Source organism: Sinocyclocheilus rhinocerous, unplaced genomic scaffold (assembly GCF_001515625.1).
Source record: "Sinocyclocheilus rhinocerous isolate Xijiao unplaced genomic scaffold, SAMN03320098_v1.1 scaffold295, whole genome shotgun sequence".
Lineage (NCBI taxonomy): Eukaryota > Metazoa > Chordata > Actinopteri > Cypriniformes > Cyprinidae > Sinocyclocheilus > Sinocyclocheilus rhinocerous.
Window position 1 is genome coordinate 2297972 of NW_015647035.1, and position 16483 is coordinate 2314454.

The window sequence follows — 16483 nt, forward strand, 5'->3', positions numbered from 1 at the left end:
AAAAATTTTATATATATATATATATATATATATATATATAAATACACATATGAAGGATTGAACATTCACTCACTCACTGTATGTGATATTTTCTCACCTATACGTTCTTACTACATTAAATGTGTTATGACAAAATATGATAAGCTGTATGTATATGAATCAACCAACAACATTTCCAGGTTTGAGTGAGTTTGGCCCTTTAGTTACTGATGAACTCTATGGTGGGAGTGAGTTTTACCTGGGCTTTGATTAATTAATCAACAATAGAATGGAAAGTCAGTGCTGGCAAGTGTCCAACATTTAATGTAGTCATCCCTAGTTAATAATCAAGCCTTTAGCTCCATCCGTGATCACAGATAAGTGAAGATACCTCTTTTTTTAGTGGTTAAAACAGAAAAGTTTGAAAATGTATTAGATGTGGATAATGCAATAAACAGCTTTGACATGAATACTTGACCACTTATATGTTGTTTGTTCCACAATATTTCCACAATCAGTAAGTATTAATGTCGTATCGATACTTGCCTACTTGTAGACGCAATGTAGACACTTTATTTGAATGTAAATGTTTAGAATTGTTTTGTGTGGTAAAATACTTTTTTTTAAATGACACTGACTTCAACTGACCATGTTCTATATAATGTTTTCACAGGTGACCTGTCCCCTGTGCAGATGTCACCAATTTCCCAGTCACAGTTCATTCCACTGTCTGAAATACTGTGCTCTGTCATATCAGACATGAATGCTACCCATGTGGTTGTAAATCAGGAAGCATTGATCAATCACATGATGAAAGCACATCCAGGTAACACATTATTACGCTGTGTTTCACTTTACTGTGCTTACCTGTACACTACCTTATTACACTTTTATTTGAATTCATATTCATTATGAAACAGCTATATTCACACCAATAATATTTGTTTCAGGAATGACTATTCCCACTCAAGACGTCCTGTACAGTGCTCTGGGAGCTCTTATTAAGGAGAGGAAGATCTATCACACTGGCGAGGGCTACTTTGTAGTCACCCCTCAAACATACTTCATCACCAACAACATGGTGAAAGAGAGGAATTGGTGGAGTGCTGGCGACAATGACCTGCCATCACCTCCTCCCATCACGTACCTGGTGAGCAACGAGAGCTGCATGGACACCTCTACTGAGGTTACTGTCATGGCCCACTGTAAGTCCTGCAGCTGCTTCACCATTCCGTCCATTGTACCTCCATCTGCCCAAGACCATCAATCCATCAGCATCAGTGAGTGCACTGGAAAAAGCCTCAAGTGGCCCAAAGAACACAAACCTTCCATTCAGCACCAGTCCACATCTACCGCAGCAGACTACCAGGCCAGTGAGATAAGCAAATCCACCAACAAAAGCCGCAAGGACAAAGAGAAAGCTGGCCGCAAATTTGGGCTTAACCTCTTCCGACGAAACACAGGGAAGAAGGAGAACAAGCTGAAGAGAGAATATGCCACATTCTCTGGACAATTCCCACCGGAGGAATGGCCTGTCAGGGATGAGGATGACTTGAACAACCTCCCCAGAGATCTAGAACATGCCATCATCAAACGGATCAACCCAGATCTGACTGTGGACAATCTAGTAAAACACACGGTTCTTATGAAGAAGCTTGAGGAGAAAGCTGAGAGAACAATGGAGAAAGCTGTGGACAAGGGCATTTCCACTGAAACTCTTCTATCTAAGCAGAGGCATCATACCTCCAAGTCCGTGGGGAAGAAATCAGCTCCTAGAGCTACTTGCAGCAGGAGAAGAGGACCTTCATCCAAAGAGAAACAAAGGGCAAAGAGTAAAACCTTGCAATGTGCTGAAGATTTAGAGGCAGATGATGAAATTCTTCCACACCTCAGAGCAGAGTTTGCTTTGGATGAACCTGACAATCAGGAAGAAAGTACCATTCTGAATCCGAAATGTGTCTACAAGAAACGGATAGACAACCCATTTCTGGGAATGCCAGGAAGAGACGTGGAAACAAACATCAACCATAAAGAACAAAGGAGGAGAGAAGCCAAGATTCCAACTTCCGGACGCCGGGAAAGACCAGGTCACAGGTCAAAGTCCTGGGATCCTCACCGGGCTAAAGCAATTGCTGACAGTGTGGAGAAATCTCACACACTGAAGGATGCACCCTGTGAACAGCTCCATGAAAGTGCACCGACTGTAGACTCCACCTTGGATGTTCAAACGATTCAAGAGCTTTGTGGAGTTTATAGCTCTGCGTACCCTGAGAGCAGCACATTAAGGATAGAGGACAAAATTAGGCTGAGAGAGAATAAAGTCCGAAGCAGGGAGTTCAGGAATGGCAGAGTAAGAGAAATTAAACGTCAGGATGGAGACTTAAGACATGTTCATGACCAAAAGAACATTGTAGATCATGCTACACATTGTGATACAACAGAAGTACCCCTCTCGTGGCCTAAACCTACAATTCAACATAGACTTTCCCTACATCTACTGAACAGTAAAGAAGAGTCTCATCACCGTCCTGATCTGTTGTGCTCACACCAGCAAGTTGGCAATAGTACTAGCCATCAGCTCTCAGATGGTCAAACATTGGACAGAAACACAAGCCAGACGGAGAGTGAAGTGTATACAGATGATGAATATCGCATCTATCAAAAGGCAGTGGAGGATAAGGATGGTTGTAGCTCTGTCTGCCTGAATGAGGAATGCGCTCTTGACTGTGAGATATCACAGACCGTCACAGCTCATTGCAGTGAGCCTGTTTGTGCAGATGGTGGCTGGGATGGACATTTCGTTGAGGAACATACTCATCACAAACCCACCAGAACCACATACAGGTCGCATGAATACAGGTGGCAGCTTTCTGATCACCAGATCCTTCAGAAAGGTGCTAGCCCCAAACAAGAAGTGCAGGGTCTGAGGAAAAGACTACAAGAATCCAGTTTGGGAGATGATGAACAAAACGAAGCCCTGGAAAGCAGTATTTTTGATTACTGTCAGGCAAGCGAAGTGGAGTCCGATTCTGATACCATACATAAATCTGCAGATGAAGCAGAAGCTGGCAAATCTAACCACTGGATCTGTCACCCAGAATTAAAAGACTGCCATCAGAGAACAAATGAGGATACTGGTAACGTCAGTGCAAGCCTAAATGACCCTAGAGGAGCCTGTGCAGGAGAAACCACAGAGAGTCAGAGTTACACCGCTGATAGCGGGATTGACTCTCCAAGGTTAGTCTGAGGTCATTCATCTGAGATATGCATTTGATCCATAAATGTAGTCACTTAATGTTGCTACAATTGAAAGATCTACGTAAATATTCGTACTGCAATCAAATTCAAGCACTAAGTACAGCTCAAGGGTTCATGGTTGCCAGTATTTAAACACTTACCATTTACTAATATTTGGAGATACATATCTGAAAGTTTTACAGTTGATTTCATCCAAGATTAAAAATTGTGCTATTTCATTGATTATTTGCAGGACACATATGAGTGTAGCTTGCAGTGACTCAGCAATACTTAAAGGACTGAAGCATTGTGGTTTCCTGCAGAACCTTGAAAAGCTCCACTCCAATGGCATTCACCCTCAGAGTTCATTACTCAAACTTACACCTGTTATGAATGTTTAAGGAAATTAAAATGTAGCTCAGCATCTGAGTTTAGTTATATCATGTAAAAAATGTATATAATTCCACAAATGTAAATATACTGCCCCACCCCTCATGAAAAACAAACAAACTAAGAACTGAATATAGGTAGTGTGTTTATATACTTAATTCATTACAGTTTTACATTTGAACTGATTGTTTTTTTCCTGACATCTTTTTGTACATGGATCCTTTGTTGTTCAGAGAGAAAGTCTGAACATTACGAGGAATAAACCTCTATTATCTATGTACAAATGGTAGGTAATTTGCAGAAATAAAAAGTGTTGATAAATGGTGTCATTCTCTTTGCTTTTATTTCTTGTTGTTAGATATACAGCACAATATTCGGAGATGTCAAAACTTAATTATATTTTACAGGGGAACAGACAGACAGTCTTGTGACAACATCTGAATAAATCTGTTAGCAATAGAAATAAGAGCATGTGTACTATAGGCATATGTTTTTGTATTGACATGAAAAATAACATTCCCCAACTACTTCATTTAATGTATATTCTAAATCAAGCAATGTTTAAGAATACATTTTAATCTTACTATGTAACTCATACCACTCAAAGCATATAGGCTACTGCAGTGTGTAAACTGAATATGATAATCTCAAATAAACTGAGGTGTGCCTGAATCACACATACAGTTATTTAAGTCTACAAACCTCACATTAGCTTGAAATTATTAATCTGTACCGCTACGAATGAAGATATTCTTAACTTTACCGCTGCCATTCATGGTCATGAAAAATTCACGATTGGCCTGCAGTTAATCCAACATTCAAACTGACAAAGGCAAGTAGAGGTAGCCATAGCTGTTGTAAGATGTGTGAAACACAGACACATTATATGGCACTGAAAAGAAAACTCACGGGGCATGCTCCCATCTATTTTAGATTCATTAAGCCACACACAATTTGATTCCAGCACCTTTAACCAGAGGGCTGAGGTGAGAGGCTCTACAGGTTCAGGCAGGAGCTCAGCAGATGGGGTTTCTGAATGACAGGTATTGAATGATGGCTGACTGTGTCATGTTTCATTCAGCCTCACTGGCAGAGAACAAAGGCCTGTGTTCCTGTGTTCATAAAAGACAGCACAGGCATACTGTAAACACTGTAATTTCCGAGGTCAGTGACATTAAATCTGCATAATGAAGCCAGGTTCTTGGCACTCTAGAGTTTTAAATTGACAAATAACTTAAAGCTATAGTTTTAAAGCAAGATCTTGTATTTTTCTTTTTCTTTCAAAACATACGAACACTGTATTTGTCTTTACCCTTTCCCTCAGAAATTGTCAACAAGCAAATGTTTTAAGGGAAAGGGCGCACCCTAGTGCTCCCTGATCACAGTGGGAACACAGTCCGTTTTGAGGAAGCCATGTTTTCTCAGGATGGCCACAGCATAGTCACACATCCTTTTAATATTATGATTAACGTTTACTCCTCCTTCACAAGATATGTCAGGCTTGTCGCCAGGACATCCTGATAATATTTTCAGCATGACAAGATCAATTTTTCCCCCCTGACAGATGAGCTATGATAATGACCCATAAAATTTAAAAGATCACAGTTTGAACTACTGATAGATCATTTTGAGCAGGTAGATCAAATCAAGAACTCTGACATCTATGGCTCACCTGTGCTCGCACACTGCTGGCAAGCTTTCATTTCTTTTGGGCTGGTTACTTGTAGTTTATTATTAGGTGAGTTCAGGAATAATGTATTGCCGTTTTGGTTTAATAAGGTTCAATTCATAACATTAGTTAATGCATTAGATATAAACGAACAATTATCATTTTATCATAACATCTAGATTCATGTATTATTATGTCAGTTCATAATACATTCATGTTAGTTTACGCAGTTTGAAATGTTTCAATGTATTAGTGAATGTAGAAATTAACATTACCCATGTTTAATAAAAGCTATAAAGGTATTGTTCATTGTTAGCCCATGGTATCTCATGCAATAACAAATTGAACCCTACTGTAAAGTGTTACCCTGTTTTTCATTTTTTATATATATATATATATATATATATACAGTGGGTACGGAAAGTATTCAGACCCCCGTAAATTTTTCTCTCTTTTTTATATTGCAGCCATTTGCTAAAATCATTTAAGTTAATTTTTTTTCCTCATTAATGTACACACAGCACCCCATATTGACAGAAAAACACAGAATTGTTGACATCTTTGCAGATTTATTAAAAAAGAAAAACTGAAATATCACATGGTCCTAAGTATTCAGACCCTTTGCTCAGTATTTAGTAGAACCACCCTTTTGATCTAATATGGGGTGCTGTGTGTACATTAATGAGGAAAAAAAATTAACTTAAATGATTTTAGCAAATGGCTGCAATATAACAAAGAGTGAAAAATTTAAGGGGGTCTGAATACTTTCCGTACCCACTGTATATAATTTAGTTGGGTCTGAAGACGAATGTTCCTTCTGCCAGGACGACAGGGGGTGGTCGAGCGCTTGTTTCTTCAACGCTTTGTTTTTTTTTTGTGCTCATGCGCTCCAACATAGTTGGCGCCAGATGATCCGCAGCGCCATCCCGCTACGTACGTACGGAGGGAGAGAGCGAGAGAAAGAGTGACCGAGTGCAAACCGCAACCAGGCAGTACAGACGCAACGGAACGAAGATCTTCAGGTTGTAGACTACGCCGCGACGACCAGCAGCGCATCTCGCGAAAGAGCCATTAAAGGGCCAAGAGGTCGGAAGTGTTTACAAAAATACGTTAATATATGAACGCTTAATGTGTATGTGCGTCAGGGTTTTTAGATTACCTTTGCTAGTTAACTTAGCTGGCTAACTAGCGTGCTATATTTGATACAGTGTTCTTATTTAATTTGCGTTATGTCATTGGTTGTGGCATATGCTGTATTTTGATGCATTTTATGAGCTCACGGTGATTTGTGGCGCTCGGTCCGCGCTACCGATGGATTGTGGACGTCACGGAGTTCGGAGGTGTTTTGTAGCAATGGCGGCGGAGGCAGCTAGTGTTCCGCTAGCGAGGCAGCTTAGCAAGAAAACAGGCCATGTTTGTTTCACGCAGCTAAAAATGGGCTAGGACTATAGCACGATAAGCACAGCTTATAGCAGCGCCATGCAGATGATTTGGATGATTACAGAATAACGTATAGCCACAGAAGACGTTGAGAGCATGTTATATTGCTTTTAATTCGACGCCACGAAACAAAAACGCGTTATGTAAGAAGGGGGGCGCCTTTCCCGGGCTTTCGCGAATAGCTTACATCTGTGATTAGCCATTATCTCGAGCTGTTTGCCTTGTTTATACCTTGATATCTTGACCTTTTAGAGCTACGACAGCACAGCTTCCCAGCGAGCAATAAAAGTAGTCAACTAACATGACCTAGTTTATTTGCATTTGTTCACGTCGTGTGCTGCCTCTGCGTGCTTTTATGAGGGGCGGAAGCTAGTCGCGGCGGCCATTTTACAGCTAGTTAGCTGTTCCAACCTCTGGCGCACAAGATGCCCACCGTTAAACGCCTTGTATTTTCTCGAAGCTGTAGAATCAGTCTCTCCGTGACTTTAACGCAACTAAGACGTATATGTATGACTGAGAAATGATAAGTAAACTTAAGAATTCAAGGCGGCCTGTCACCTTTTCAATTCAGTATTTTAAGATCTAGCTATAGTGCTAGTTAGCTGATAATACATGCTCAAGGAAGCTAACTAGCAGCTATTTAGCCAGCTAACCTAGCCAGCAGTGGCAAACCAGCTGTGTGGAAGTTGAGAGTTGAAAACATGGGTTTTAGTTGATTCTAAATTGATGGCATGTTTAAAGGGTTTCATTGTTGTTTGATGTTGTTCATTTGGCTTGAGAAATTTAAATGTCTGATCAGTAGATTCATATATACCTACCCTGTCAAGTTAGCCAAATATAAACTGTCTATAGGCTAACCTTAGCCAATTTGTAGCCAGAGGTCTTTCTGCTAACTAGCTTATGATTGTTTCTAGATCAGCCTGATTTTGTTTACAATTTTTAACCATAAAATGTTTTTGCAAGCAGTGGTGTATAGCCCAGGTCATAGTTCTGTTTGTCTATGCAGCCCTCTTTTCTACCTTAAAAGGATATTGATTGTTGTATTTATGCTTATTCTATGGCCTCATAACTTTTTTTTGTAGGTTTCAAGTTTGTCTAAACTTATAATTTGCCTATTGTTCATTATGTTGAAGCTGTGTGTTTCTTTGTTACATGAATAGCAGAAATTCATTTATTGTAATGCTTATTTACTTATTGCTTATGCGTATTTACTTCATTTATTGTAAATGTATTCATGTTCATGTATTTACTAAAAAGTAAGATCACGACTTCATTTTCTGCATGTTTTTTCATGATTTTACTTTTTCTCAGGCGGTAAAATCAATATAAAAGTTAAATGTTTTCAGCTGAAGTATTTCATTATGATTATGCAGATGAGTTTAAATGTTTGCTGTCTTCCAACAGGCAGGACTGATCCTGACTCAAGAACTGACTGAGCCTGTGACGGGCAACCCTTCAAGTTTCTTTGCGGGAAAGCGGGGCTCGTAGAGCAACGCTAAGTTTCACTTAACCGGGAAGACGGAAGTCGTCAGGCTGGAGTGCGTACTGATGGCTGAGTCAGAGACTGACTGTGACACACCAGGTCTCGATACGTTGGGATCGGAGTGTGTCATTGCCCATACGCAAGTTGGGGACTTGCATTATGGAGCGGAAACTGAGATTATGACTCAGGAGGACAAAAGACTTGACCTAGAGGCTATTCATGGTGATTTAGGGGCAGTGACCTGTGTGGATGTGGTAACGGAGACAGACCATGACTACATTAAATCTGAAATACACCACGATCATCATCAGTACTTCAGCAGTGCAGAAATCAAAGGCAATGAGCATTTGCTCGGTGAGGTGCTGTTGAAGACGGAGATAGGTGGTGGAGAACATATCGTAAAGGTGGAGTCTGATCACGGAGGGGAGCTTACAGTGGAGTCAGAGAATGGCGTTATCATCCATGAAGCCCATGGCCTGCAATGCAGTGAGTGTGGTGAGATTTTTGGCTGTATGTCTGATCTGCACGAACACTTTGAAATCCACAAAGCCACTCATCCCTACATTTGCGTCCACTGTGGTGAGAGCTTCGCTGTTGAAGCCAGCCTAAGAAGTCACATGAGGATTCACATGAAAGAGAAAAGTTATACCACTGGTCTTGAGATGGTTGGTAAAGGAGTCATTGATGCGTTCAACTTGAAACCCCACCAGATGATGCACTCTCCTGAAAAACCACACAGATGTTCAGAGTGTGGCAAAAGCTTCGCTGCTGCCATCACTCTCCGGGAACACATGAAAATGCATTCGGATGACAAACCCTACAAATGCACCCAATGTCGAAAAAGCTTTGTGCGCAGACGTCATTTGAAAAAACATCAAGAGCTGCATGCCCACGACAAGCCTTTTACCTGTCTTCAGTGTGGAAAAGGCTTTATGACGGCTTCCAATCTCAAGCAGCACCAGAAGACTCATGCTGGTGAAAAGCCGCACAGATGCACCCAGTGTGGAAAGTGTTTTGCAGCAGCAGCCACGTTGAGAGAGCATCAGAGAATCCACTCAGGGGAGAAGCCCTACAAGTGCACCCAGTGTCGGAAGAGCTTTGTCAGGAAACGGCACCTCAAGAAGCATCAGCTGGTCCATCAGGGTGGAAAGCCCTACCGCTGCTCTCAGTGCGACAAGGGTTTCAACCATTCTTCTTCCTTGTCACGATTTTTCTCTCCCACAAGTGGTGTGCTACCATTCATTTCATGATTCAGGCCAGCTTGTAATGTTAAAGGGTTTGGCAAAAGATGCAAGAAAATCCATAAAGTCGGCGTGGACCTGCTCTGAGGGAACTTGTAAAATCAAATCCTTTGGCTTTTTAAGAGCAATGAATTTCAATTTGGTATGATTGACACTGAAATCCCCTGTGTAATGTTCACATGACTAGATGCATACATGTCATTCTGGAACATGGTGTGCGATTAAAACCGTTTACAGTTCTGTGTATGGAGAAAGTCTTTTACAAACTGATGTATTTTTTTAATAAGGTTTGGGTAATTGAAAGGGAAATGAAAGGAATACTGTTTTTATGGGAGTGAACGTTGTATCAGAACTACTTTCTTTTTCATTGGATAACAATTGTGCTTCATCACGTAGCATAGGTTTATTCATTGTGTTAGTTAGGTGCCTTATTGCATGCCATGTAGAAATATATGCCGAGCTGTAATAGGAAAAAAAAAAAGTTTTTGCTCCTGCTCCCTTTTTGTTTCTTTACGTACTAATCAATGTTTTAATTTGACTTCTGACTTTTTTTTTTGCTTCTCTGTACATGAATGTTTACACTGTTACTTCTGTCTTTTAATTTACTTGTCTGTCAACAAGCCTCTTTGTAGAATAGAGGTTAAAGAAAGTTACATTGCCATTGATCCATATGTTGATTGCCCTCTATAGCGGTCAATTCTTGTCCTATTTGTCCATTCCCCCATCGTTGAGTGGCTTACATATATGGATAAATAAAGGTTGTTGACTATCAACAGGTTCATAGTGTTTTTATAGTACCTGTCTGCTTTCATCAAGGTTTGCTGTATAAAGTGTATTTAACATTGTTTAAATGGTATTTATCCTGTCATCGAGGAAAATACATTATTGGTGACTTAATATTTAACATTTAATTTGTAGGATTGTTGTTAAAATCTGAAGGTCAGATCATACTAAAAGAGTCATTATTGGTAAGGTTATCCTGGTAGCAAAGTAAACGGGAAATGCAAGTTTCTGACTGAAGTGACCTTGTGTTATATGTGTGTGCAGGGCCACCTGCTGGTATGTTCATCATCCTTCTGTGTGCCTTGCTTTTAGGTTTAAATATGTTTTGTTTCCAGTGATTGAGATTACATGTGTAGATATTTTCTTAACAGGTATAGTGCATTTGCTTTTTACATTAAGGCCGGTAGATTATTTATCAATCAAAGTCCTGAGCAGTCAGTTAAACGTTTCCTGTGTTGTTGGTGATCATGGTTACTGGAGATTTAGTAATGTAAATGTCCGTTTCAACAATTCATGATTTATTGTGAATCGCAGAGGTAATTTTCTTTATGAAACTTTTATTTAAAGTCTTTTGAAATGTTTTTGGAAATGAATTGCTTATTCAAGATCACTTCTCTTTATGTATTTTCAGCCAAAATTCCTCATTGTTTAAAACCATGGCATTAGTTCCTCATATTCAATGACCTCAAACTAGTCTGGCTTATTTTATGAGAGGTTGAGAAAATCTTGATGAGAAGAGTAAAGATGAATTCCTTCACTATTAGTTCTTTCATTATATTTTTTTCTATTGGGGCTGGAGAATCATGTACTAAAGTAAGTTTTCTGAATTTAAATATTTTCCTTATTTTTGTGTGTGTGAAATTTGAGTTTTTTTATTTAAATTTTTTTTTTTAACTGAAGGTTACTGACAGTCAGCACTACTCGTGCATGGGAAGAAACCTCAGCTGTATACCACCCAGTATTCCTTCCTCCATTCAAACTCTGGATTTCAGTTTTAATGTTCTGAAACACTTGCAGAAGACTGTTTTCCCAGTTTTGTCTTTTCTACGAGTCCTTGATCTATCAAAGTAAGCAATACTGTTATCATCTAAATATGTTGTGTAATGTGTTGCTCTATAAATTATATTAAATGTATATTTGTTTTCAGATGCCAAATCGAGCACATTGAAAATGATACTTTCTACAATGTGAAGAATTTGGCTACTTTGATTCTCACTGGAAACCCTATTACATACTTTGGACCTGGATGCTTGAATTCTTTACATAATCTACAAAGACTAGTTCTTGTGGATGCGGGTCTCTCATCCTTACAGCTTCAAATGAATAACCTAACCAAGCTGCAGGAGCTTAGAGTCGGGACAAATAACATCCAGTCTATGTCTCTCCCTTCATTCATGAGCAACTTAAAGGACTTCAGTTTACTTGATCTACATGCAAATAATATATCCATCATCAAAACTGATCACACTGCTGTGTTGCGAGAGATCGGCAGAAACATGACTTTGATTCTCTCTTGGAATCCCTTATTATATATTGAACCAGGAGCTTTCAAAGGCATTTATCTCGGAGAATTGGACATCCGATCTGTCTTTATTTCATGTGCTGCTCAGAAAGTTGGTCTTGAAGCTCTATATGGTCTTAATGTCAAAAGGCTGAAATTTGGAAAGCACAAGGACAGTTTCAGATTTAAATTTTCAGATACTGACTTTTTAGATGGTCTGTGCTCTATATATTTCCAGGAGGTATATTATTACATCATGGAAAAGCCTAGTAAGCCAATTTCTGTCTTTCGCTGTATGATTAATGCCACAAATGTAGCAGTAATCGGAGGTCTAATCAATGAAATGGAGTATGTACATTTTCGTGAAATCAAGGAGCTTTACTTGGTTTCCATTAAGTTAAGTACTTTGCCAGGTAAACAGCTTTCACATCTCCATACTTTAGAAAAACTAGTAATTACACACAACAGTGCACCTATTTGGGCTGATGCCTTCATAGACATGCCTAAGCTTCAGTATTTGGATTTAAGTTCTAACCGAATTACATTAAAACAATGCTGCACCACACTTTTGTCTGGCACCCCTCAAATCAGATATTTGAATTTCAGTCGAAATGCAGAAATTGGTCTTGATGTAGGAGGATTTGATGGACTTGATGCCCTTGAGATTTTAGATTTCTACCGTTCAACTGTTGTACGTATCGGATACCTTTCAGTTTTGTCCAACTTAAAGTATTTGAGGTATTTGGATGTTTCTTATTCAAGAATCACCTTTACTAACATATTCAGCTTTTATGGACTGAAGAATCTTAATGTTCTCAAGATTGCCGGCAATAATTTTCAGGGTGATGTAGCAAGATATTTATTTAATAATCTCACTTTTCTAGAGCACCTTGACATGTCGTATGGTCGTGTGGTAGAGTTACATCCAAGCTCATTCAAAAATCTTCAAAGGCTTAGACTTCTGAATCTCCGAGGTAACCATTTAATGACTATAGATTTTCTGGCCCTCCCAAACCTGAAACAATTAACATCCCTTTATGTCGATAAAAACAGCATTACTAGCATCCCACTTCATGTTCTCCAAAATTTGCCCACAAACCTTTCAGATTTTGATTTGTCCTCTAACCCCATCGATTGCTCTTGCTCCCAGACAGATTTTATTTCGTGGATTATCCAAAATCAGAACATTTTGAAGCAACCGGAAAATATTTTCTGTAAAACCATTTCACTAAGCTCAGATTTTAAAACATAGTCACTTGGATAGTTTGTCAGTACAGTTTTCCAGTCATGTTACATTTCATAACAGCTTTAATATGATCATTGTGTGTATTCTGATTAAATAAAGTTAGGCCTCATTTTTGAATCACAGATTTAAACCATTTTATTGCATTATTGCATTTTATGCTGTATTCAACCATTTTTGGCAAAGATGCCATTGTTAGTAGCCTAGATACTGTAAACCATGGGCTTTCTACTCTTCTTGAGAATGCACTTCAGAAATTAATAACTTCCCCTTTGAAAAAAACAGGAAAGAGCTAACAATATTGTAAACCGATCTGTCAAATGTGTGTTACAGTTAAAGAGATTCAAGCTCCACACCCAGTGATGTGTTAATGGAAAAGTACCTAGTTTACTGTACGATGATTTTGACTAATGCTGTTCTTTGTGGGAGTTTTCCATAGATTTTACACAGGATCTTATCTTACAATCATTGCATCACAGGTAAATTCTTTTGCTGAATCTGGTGCATGCAGGAAAAACATTTAATTGGGTCAAGCACACTAAATTTTTGGGCCGTTGCCACGTTTCTGTGCAAAAACCTGCATCTTACTAACCTCAAGCAATGTAATGTTCTAAAAGTTGTAAATGTGTGAACCAGTCCTACACGGAGTTATTAGAATTATAACAAAGCTCTCTTGAATACTTGTTTCTGATTGGTCATTTGCTGTCAAATATTTCTGAATAATCTCTGCTCATTCGAGTAAAGACAGTCACACCACGGCATGTGAAATTACTTACAGACCCCACAAAACTGCAAACCATACAGCTTAAAGTTTCTGTGTTCATTGAATTCAGAGGTGAATCTGATATTTATATCCTTATCTGTTTAACTGTCTCTGACAGGTCAGAGCAGAGATTGTCATATAGGCGGTTTCATCGGGTGCACGCACCTGCCCCGAAGTTAACTTCCAGTCTGTGTTTGTTTATTAGTCTGGCTATGGCACCGACTACAAACACAGTTAAGGTTAAGGTGATGAGTAGACTGAAGTTGGGCTCAGGTGGTTGTGCTGTGGTATGTGTTTCCCATACATTTATTTATTTGTGGCGCTCGCCACAATATCAAAACTGACCGATTTTCCAACAGGCTTCGTTGAATAAACATGAGCATGTACTGCATGTTTAAAAATCAAAACAAGGCGCGGGTGTTTTTATATCACTGTATTTGTGAAGGAAGACTATCTTTAGAAAATTTTCGATGTCATTTACATTTCATCTTGCATGTTATTTATATGCCTGATAAAGCAGCGTTTGTGAGCTCAGCGCATCTGATTTACGCAGCAAACATATTTTGCTTGTTATCAAAAATAATCTACTCTAGAGGGACTACTTGGCTGTTGTTCCTGTATGGAGTCGGTTTCTCTGCATTACTATGGGGAAACCCTTTTCCTCAAAATGCTGAAGACTGATTGAATCACTCTATTGCTTTGCAATAGCCAATGGTGTCCGAGCATTCACCTGATTGGCTGGCTCAGCCACTATATAAGCTATGTCGGGTGCCAGAATACCTCAGAATCTTTCTCCTTCACCTGGAGCCTGATTTTGCCATTGATCTGCGCGACTAGAGTGGACGACGCGGATAGCGATCCCCTCTTGCCTTCCGGCGGATTACAAGTATTACCTACTTTGAAGATGTCTCTTTGCCGCATGTGTGGTGGGCCCGTCGACTTTCCAGATGCACACGAGGATTGTGTGCTGTGCCTGGCCCATGCTGAGGCAGCAATTGAAGGATCGGATTGCAGAGCCTGCGAGGAATTGCTAAGGAGGCTGTAGCAGATTTGTAGTTGGACTGGGCATCCCCTGAACAGCCGTCTAAACGTTGAATGGACAGGTCATTCCTCGACGTGAGCCGCCAAGCGAACGCACCACAGAGACCCGCCCCTTTCTTCCCTGAGCTCCACAAAGAGCTCACTCGTTCAGGGCGCTCCCCTCACTCAGCCCGAGCCCATGCACAAGGAACTCAGCTTCTCACGGCAGTGGAGGGGGCAGAGAAAAGAGGGTACGCGCGACCGCCTTCAGTTGAGGACGCCGTCGTGGCTCATCTATGTCCGTCCCGAGGTTGGAAAACCGCCTCATTGCCTTCTAAGCCATGTCAAGCCACAGCTCACATCGCTGAAAAAGCATATATTTCTGCAGGACACACAGCGTCTGCCCTCCACACGATGTCAATCCTGCAGGTATTCTAGACGTGACTGCTGAGGTCACTGGACGAAGAAGGCCCGGACCCAGAGTCACTCCACAAATTGCGGACAGCAGCTGATCTAGCCCTGGCCGCATCTAAAAAGGCCGCCCAGGGAATCGGCCGCAATATGGGCAGCCTTGTGGTTCTGCATCGTCACCTGTGGCTGACGCTTATGGAGATGTGAGAGAAGCTCCTCGACGCCCCGGTGAGCCCGCAGGGTCTCTTTGGTGTCGCGGTGGAGGTTTTTTCTGTTAAGTATACAAAAGCACTAAAGCAGTCGAAGATGCTGACGCACCTCCTCCCCAAACGATCTAACGCTCCTCCCCCCAGGCCAAGGTCCAGATCATCATCAGCTCAGCGATCGGATGGATATGCTGGTCGTGCTCCACCAGCGAGCCTGAGCCGCCGCTTCGTCAGAGGCAGTTCAAGAAATCCCGCTTCGGCGCGAAGCCGGCCCCTCATCAGCAGGTGCGGCCCGTAGAGAAAAAAGAGCAGCGTTCCTGATGTTCATGCCAGGAGGAAAAGGGCGCGGTCCATGCACGACAACGGGCCAGCGGCCAAAAGAGTGCGTTCTCGCTCAGCGGCGGCCAGAAGAGAACCCCGAGAATGTATGTTTAAATGTTATGTTGAAACCGATGTGTTTGTTGCAATAAACATAAAACATTACATGCCTCACCAAAAGGGTTCTTTTCCTCCCCTGACTATTACCTGCGATATAAGCAAAACCTCTCCTTCGGGGGATGTTTGGTGGAGCGGAAGCTCGGTGCAGCCTGACTTTTCAGATGCAGATGTACACATGCAACGCGCCGCAGATGTGTCACCTGGCGTTCTTTTAAGCAGCGGTGTTTCACCGGCGACTGGAACACAGCCCTCGCCACAGCGAACACTACCGTCTCCATTATCGAGCCACCTGAGTGCGTGGGCAGCGCTCCCGTCGGCGTCAGATTGGGTGATCAACACTATAAAGCGCGGCTATACTCTTCAGTTTGCTCGCAGACCACCCCGCTTCGGTGGCGTGATTATGTCAGAAGTGTCAGAACAGAGCGCCCCACTGTTACGGGCAGAAATCTCCTCCCTCCTAGCCAAGCAGGCAGTAGAGATAGTACCCGAGGAGCAGATGAAGTGCGGGCTATACAGCCGTTATTTCCTTGTCCCAAAAAAAGACGAGGGCATGCGTCCCATTCTAGATCTAAGACCACTAAACAAAGCACACAAAACACGCGTTCAAGATGATTACAGTGAAGCAGATCCTCACGCACATTCAGCCCAGGGACCATTTCATAGCTGTGGATCTGAAAGA

At 41.0% G+C, this 16483-nt stretch overlaps 3 protein-coding genes across 3 annotated transcripts in view; all 3 read left to right on the forward strand.

Annotated features, from left to right (window-relative positions):
* Positions 1–3901, forward strand: part of LOC107708457 (storkhead-box protein 1-like) — an 18653-nt gene extending 14752 nt beyond the window's left edge. The window contains exons 2-4 of the mRNA XM_016512700.1: positions 653–805; positions 930–3216; positions 3470–3901. Coding sequence (XP_016368186.1) covers positions 653–805; positions 930–3216; positions 3470–3617 — 2588 coding nt within the window. The 3' untranslated portion in view covers positions 3618–3901. The remainder of the gene's footprint in view (positions 1–652; positions 806–929; positions 3217–3469) is intronic.
* Positions 3902–6641: 2740 nt separating this feature from the next.
* LOC107708379 (zinc finger protein 501-like) lies at positions 6642–9448 on the forward strand. The gene is made up of 2 exons (XM_016512576.1): positions 6642–7222; positions 8120–9448. The coding sequence occupies exon 2, from the start codon at positions 8264–8266 to the stop codon at positions 9446–9448; it is 1185 nt and encodes a 394-aa protein (XP_016368062.1). The 5' UTR covers positions 6642–7222; positions 8120–8263.
* Positions 9449–10822: 1374 nt separating this feature from the next.
* Positions 10823–12975, forward strand: LOC107708380 (toll-like receptor 4). The gene is made up of 3 exons (XM_016512577.1): positions 10823–11035; positions 11123–11289; positions 11370–12975. The coding sequence occupies exons 1-3, from the start codon at positions 10952–10954 to the stop codon at positions 12973–12975; spliced, it is 1857 nt and encodes a 618-aa protein (XP_016368063.1). The 5' UTR covers positions 10823–10951.
* The last annotated feature ends 3508 nt before the right edge of the window (positions 12976–16483 follow it).

What these genes read in the sequence shown, in the direction of transcription:
- LOC107708379 (XM_016512576.1), top strand. Translation starts at nt 8,264, where the DNA reads ATGGCTGAGTCAGAGACTGACTGTGACACACCAGGTCTCGATACGTTG.
- LOC107708380 (XM_016512577.1), top strand. Translation starts at nt 10,952, where the DNA reads ATGAGAAGAGTAAAGATGAATTCCTTCACTATTAGTTCTTTCATTATA. An exon ending in CTGGAGAATCATGTACTAAA is followed by an intron (nt 11,036 to 11,122) that starts GTAAGTTTTCTG and finishes TTTTAACTGAAG; the next exon opens with GTTACTGACAGTCAGCACTA. An exon ending in CGAGTCCTTGATCTATCAAA is followed by an intron (nt 11,290 to 11,369) that starts GTAAGCAATACT and finishes ATTTGTTTTCAG; the next exon opens with ATGCCAAATCGAGCACATTG.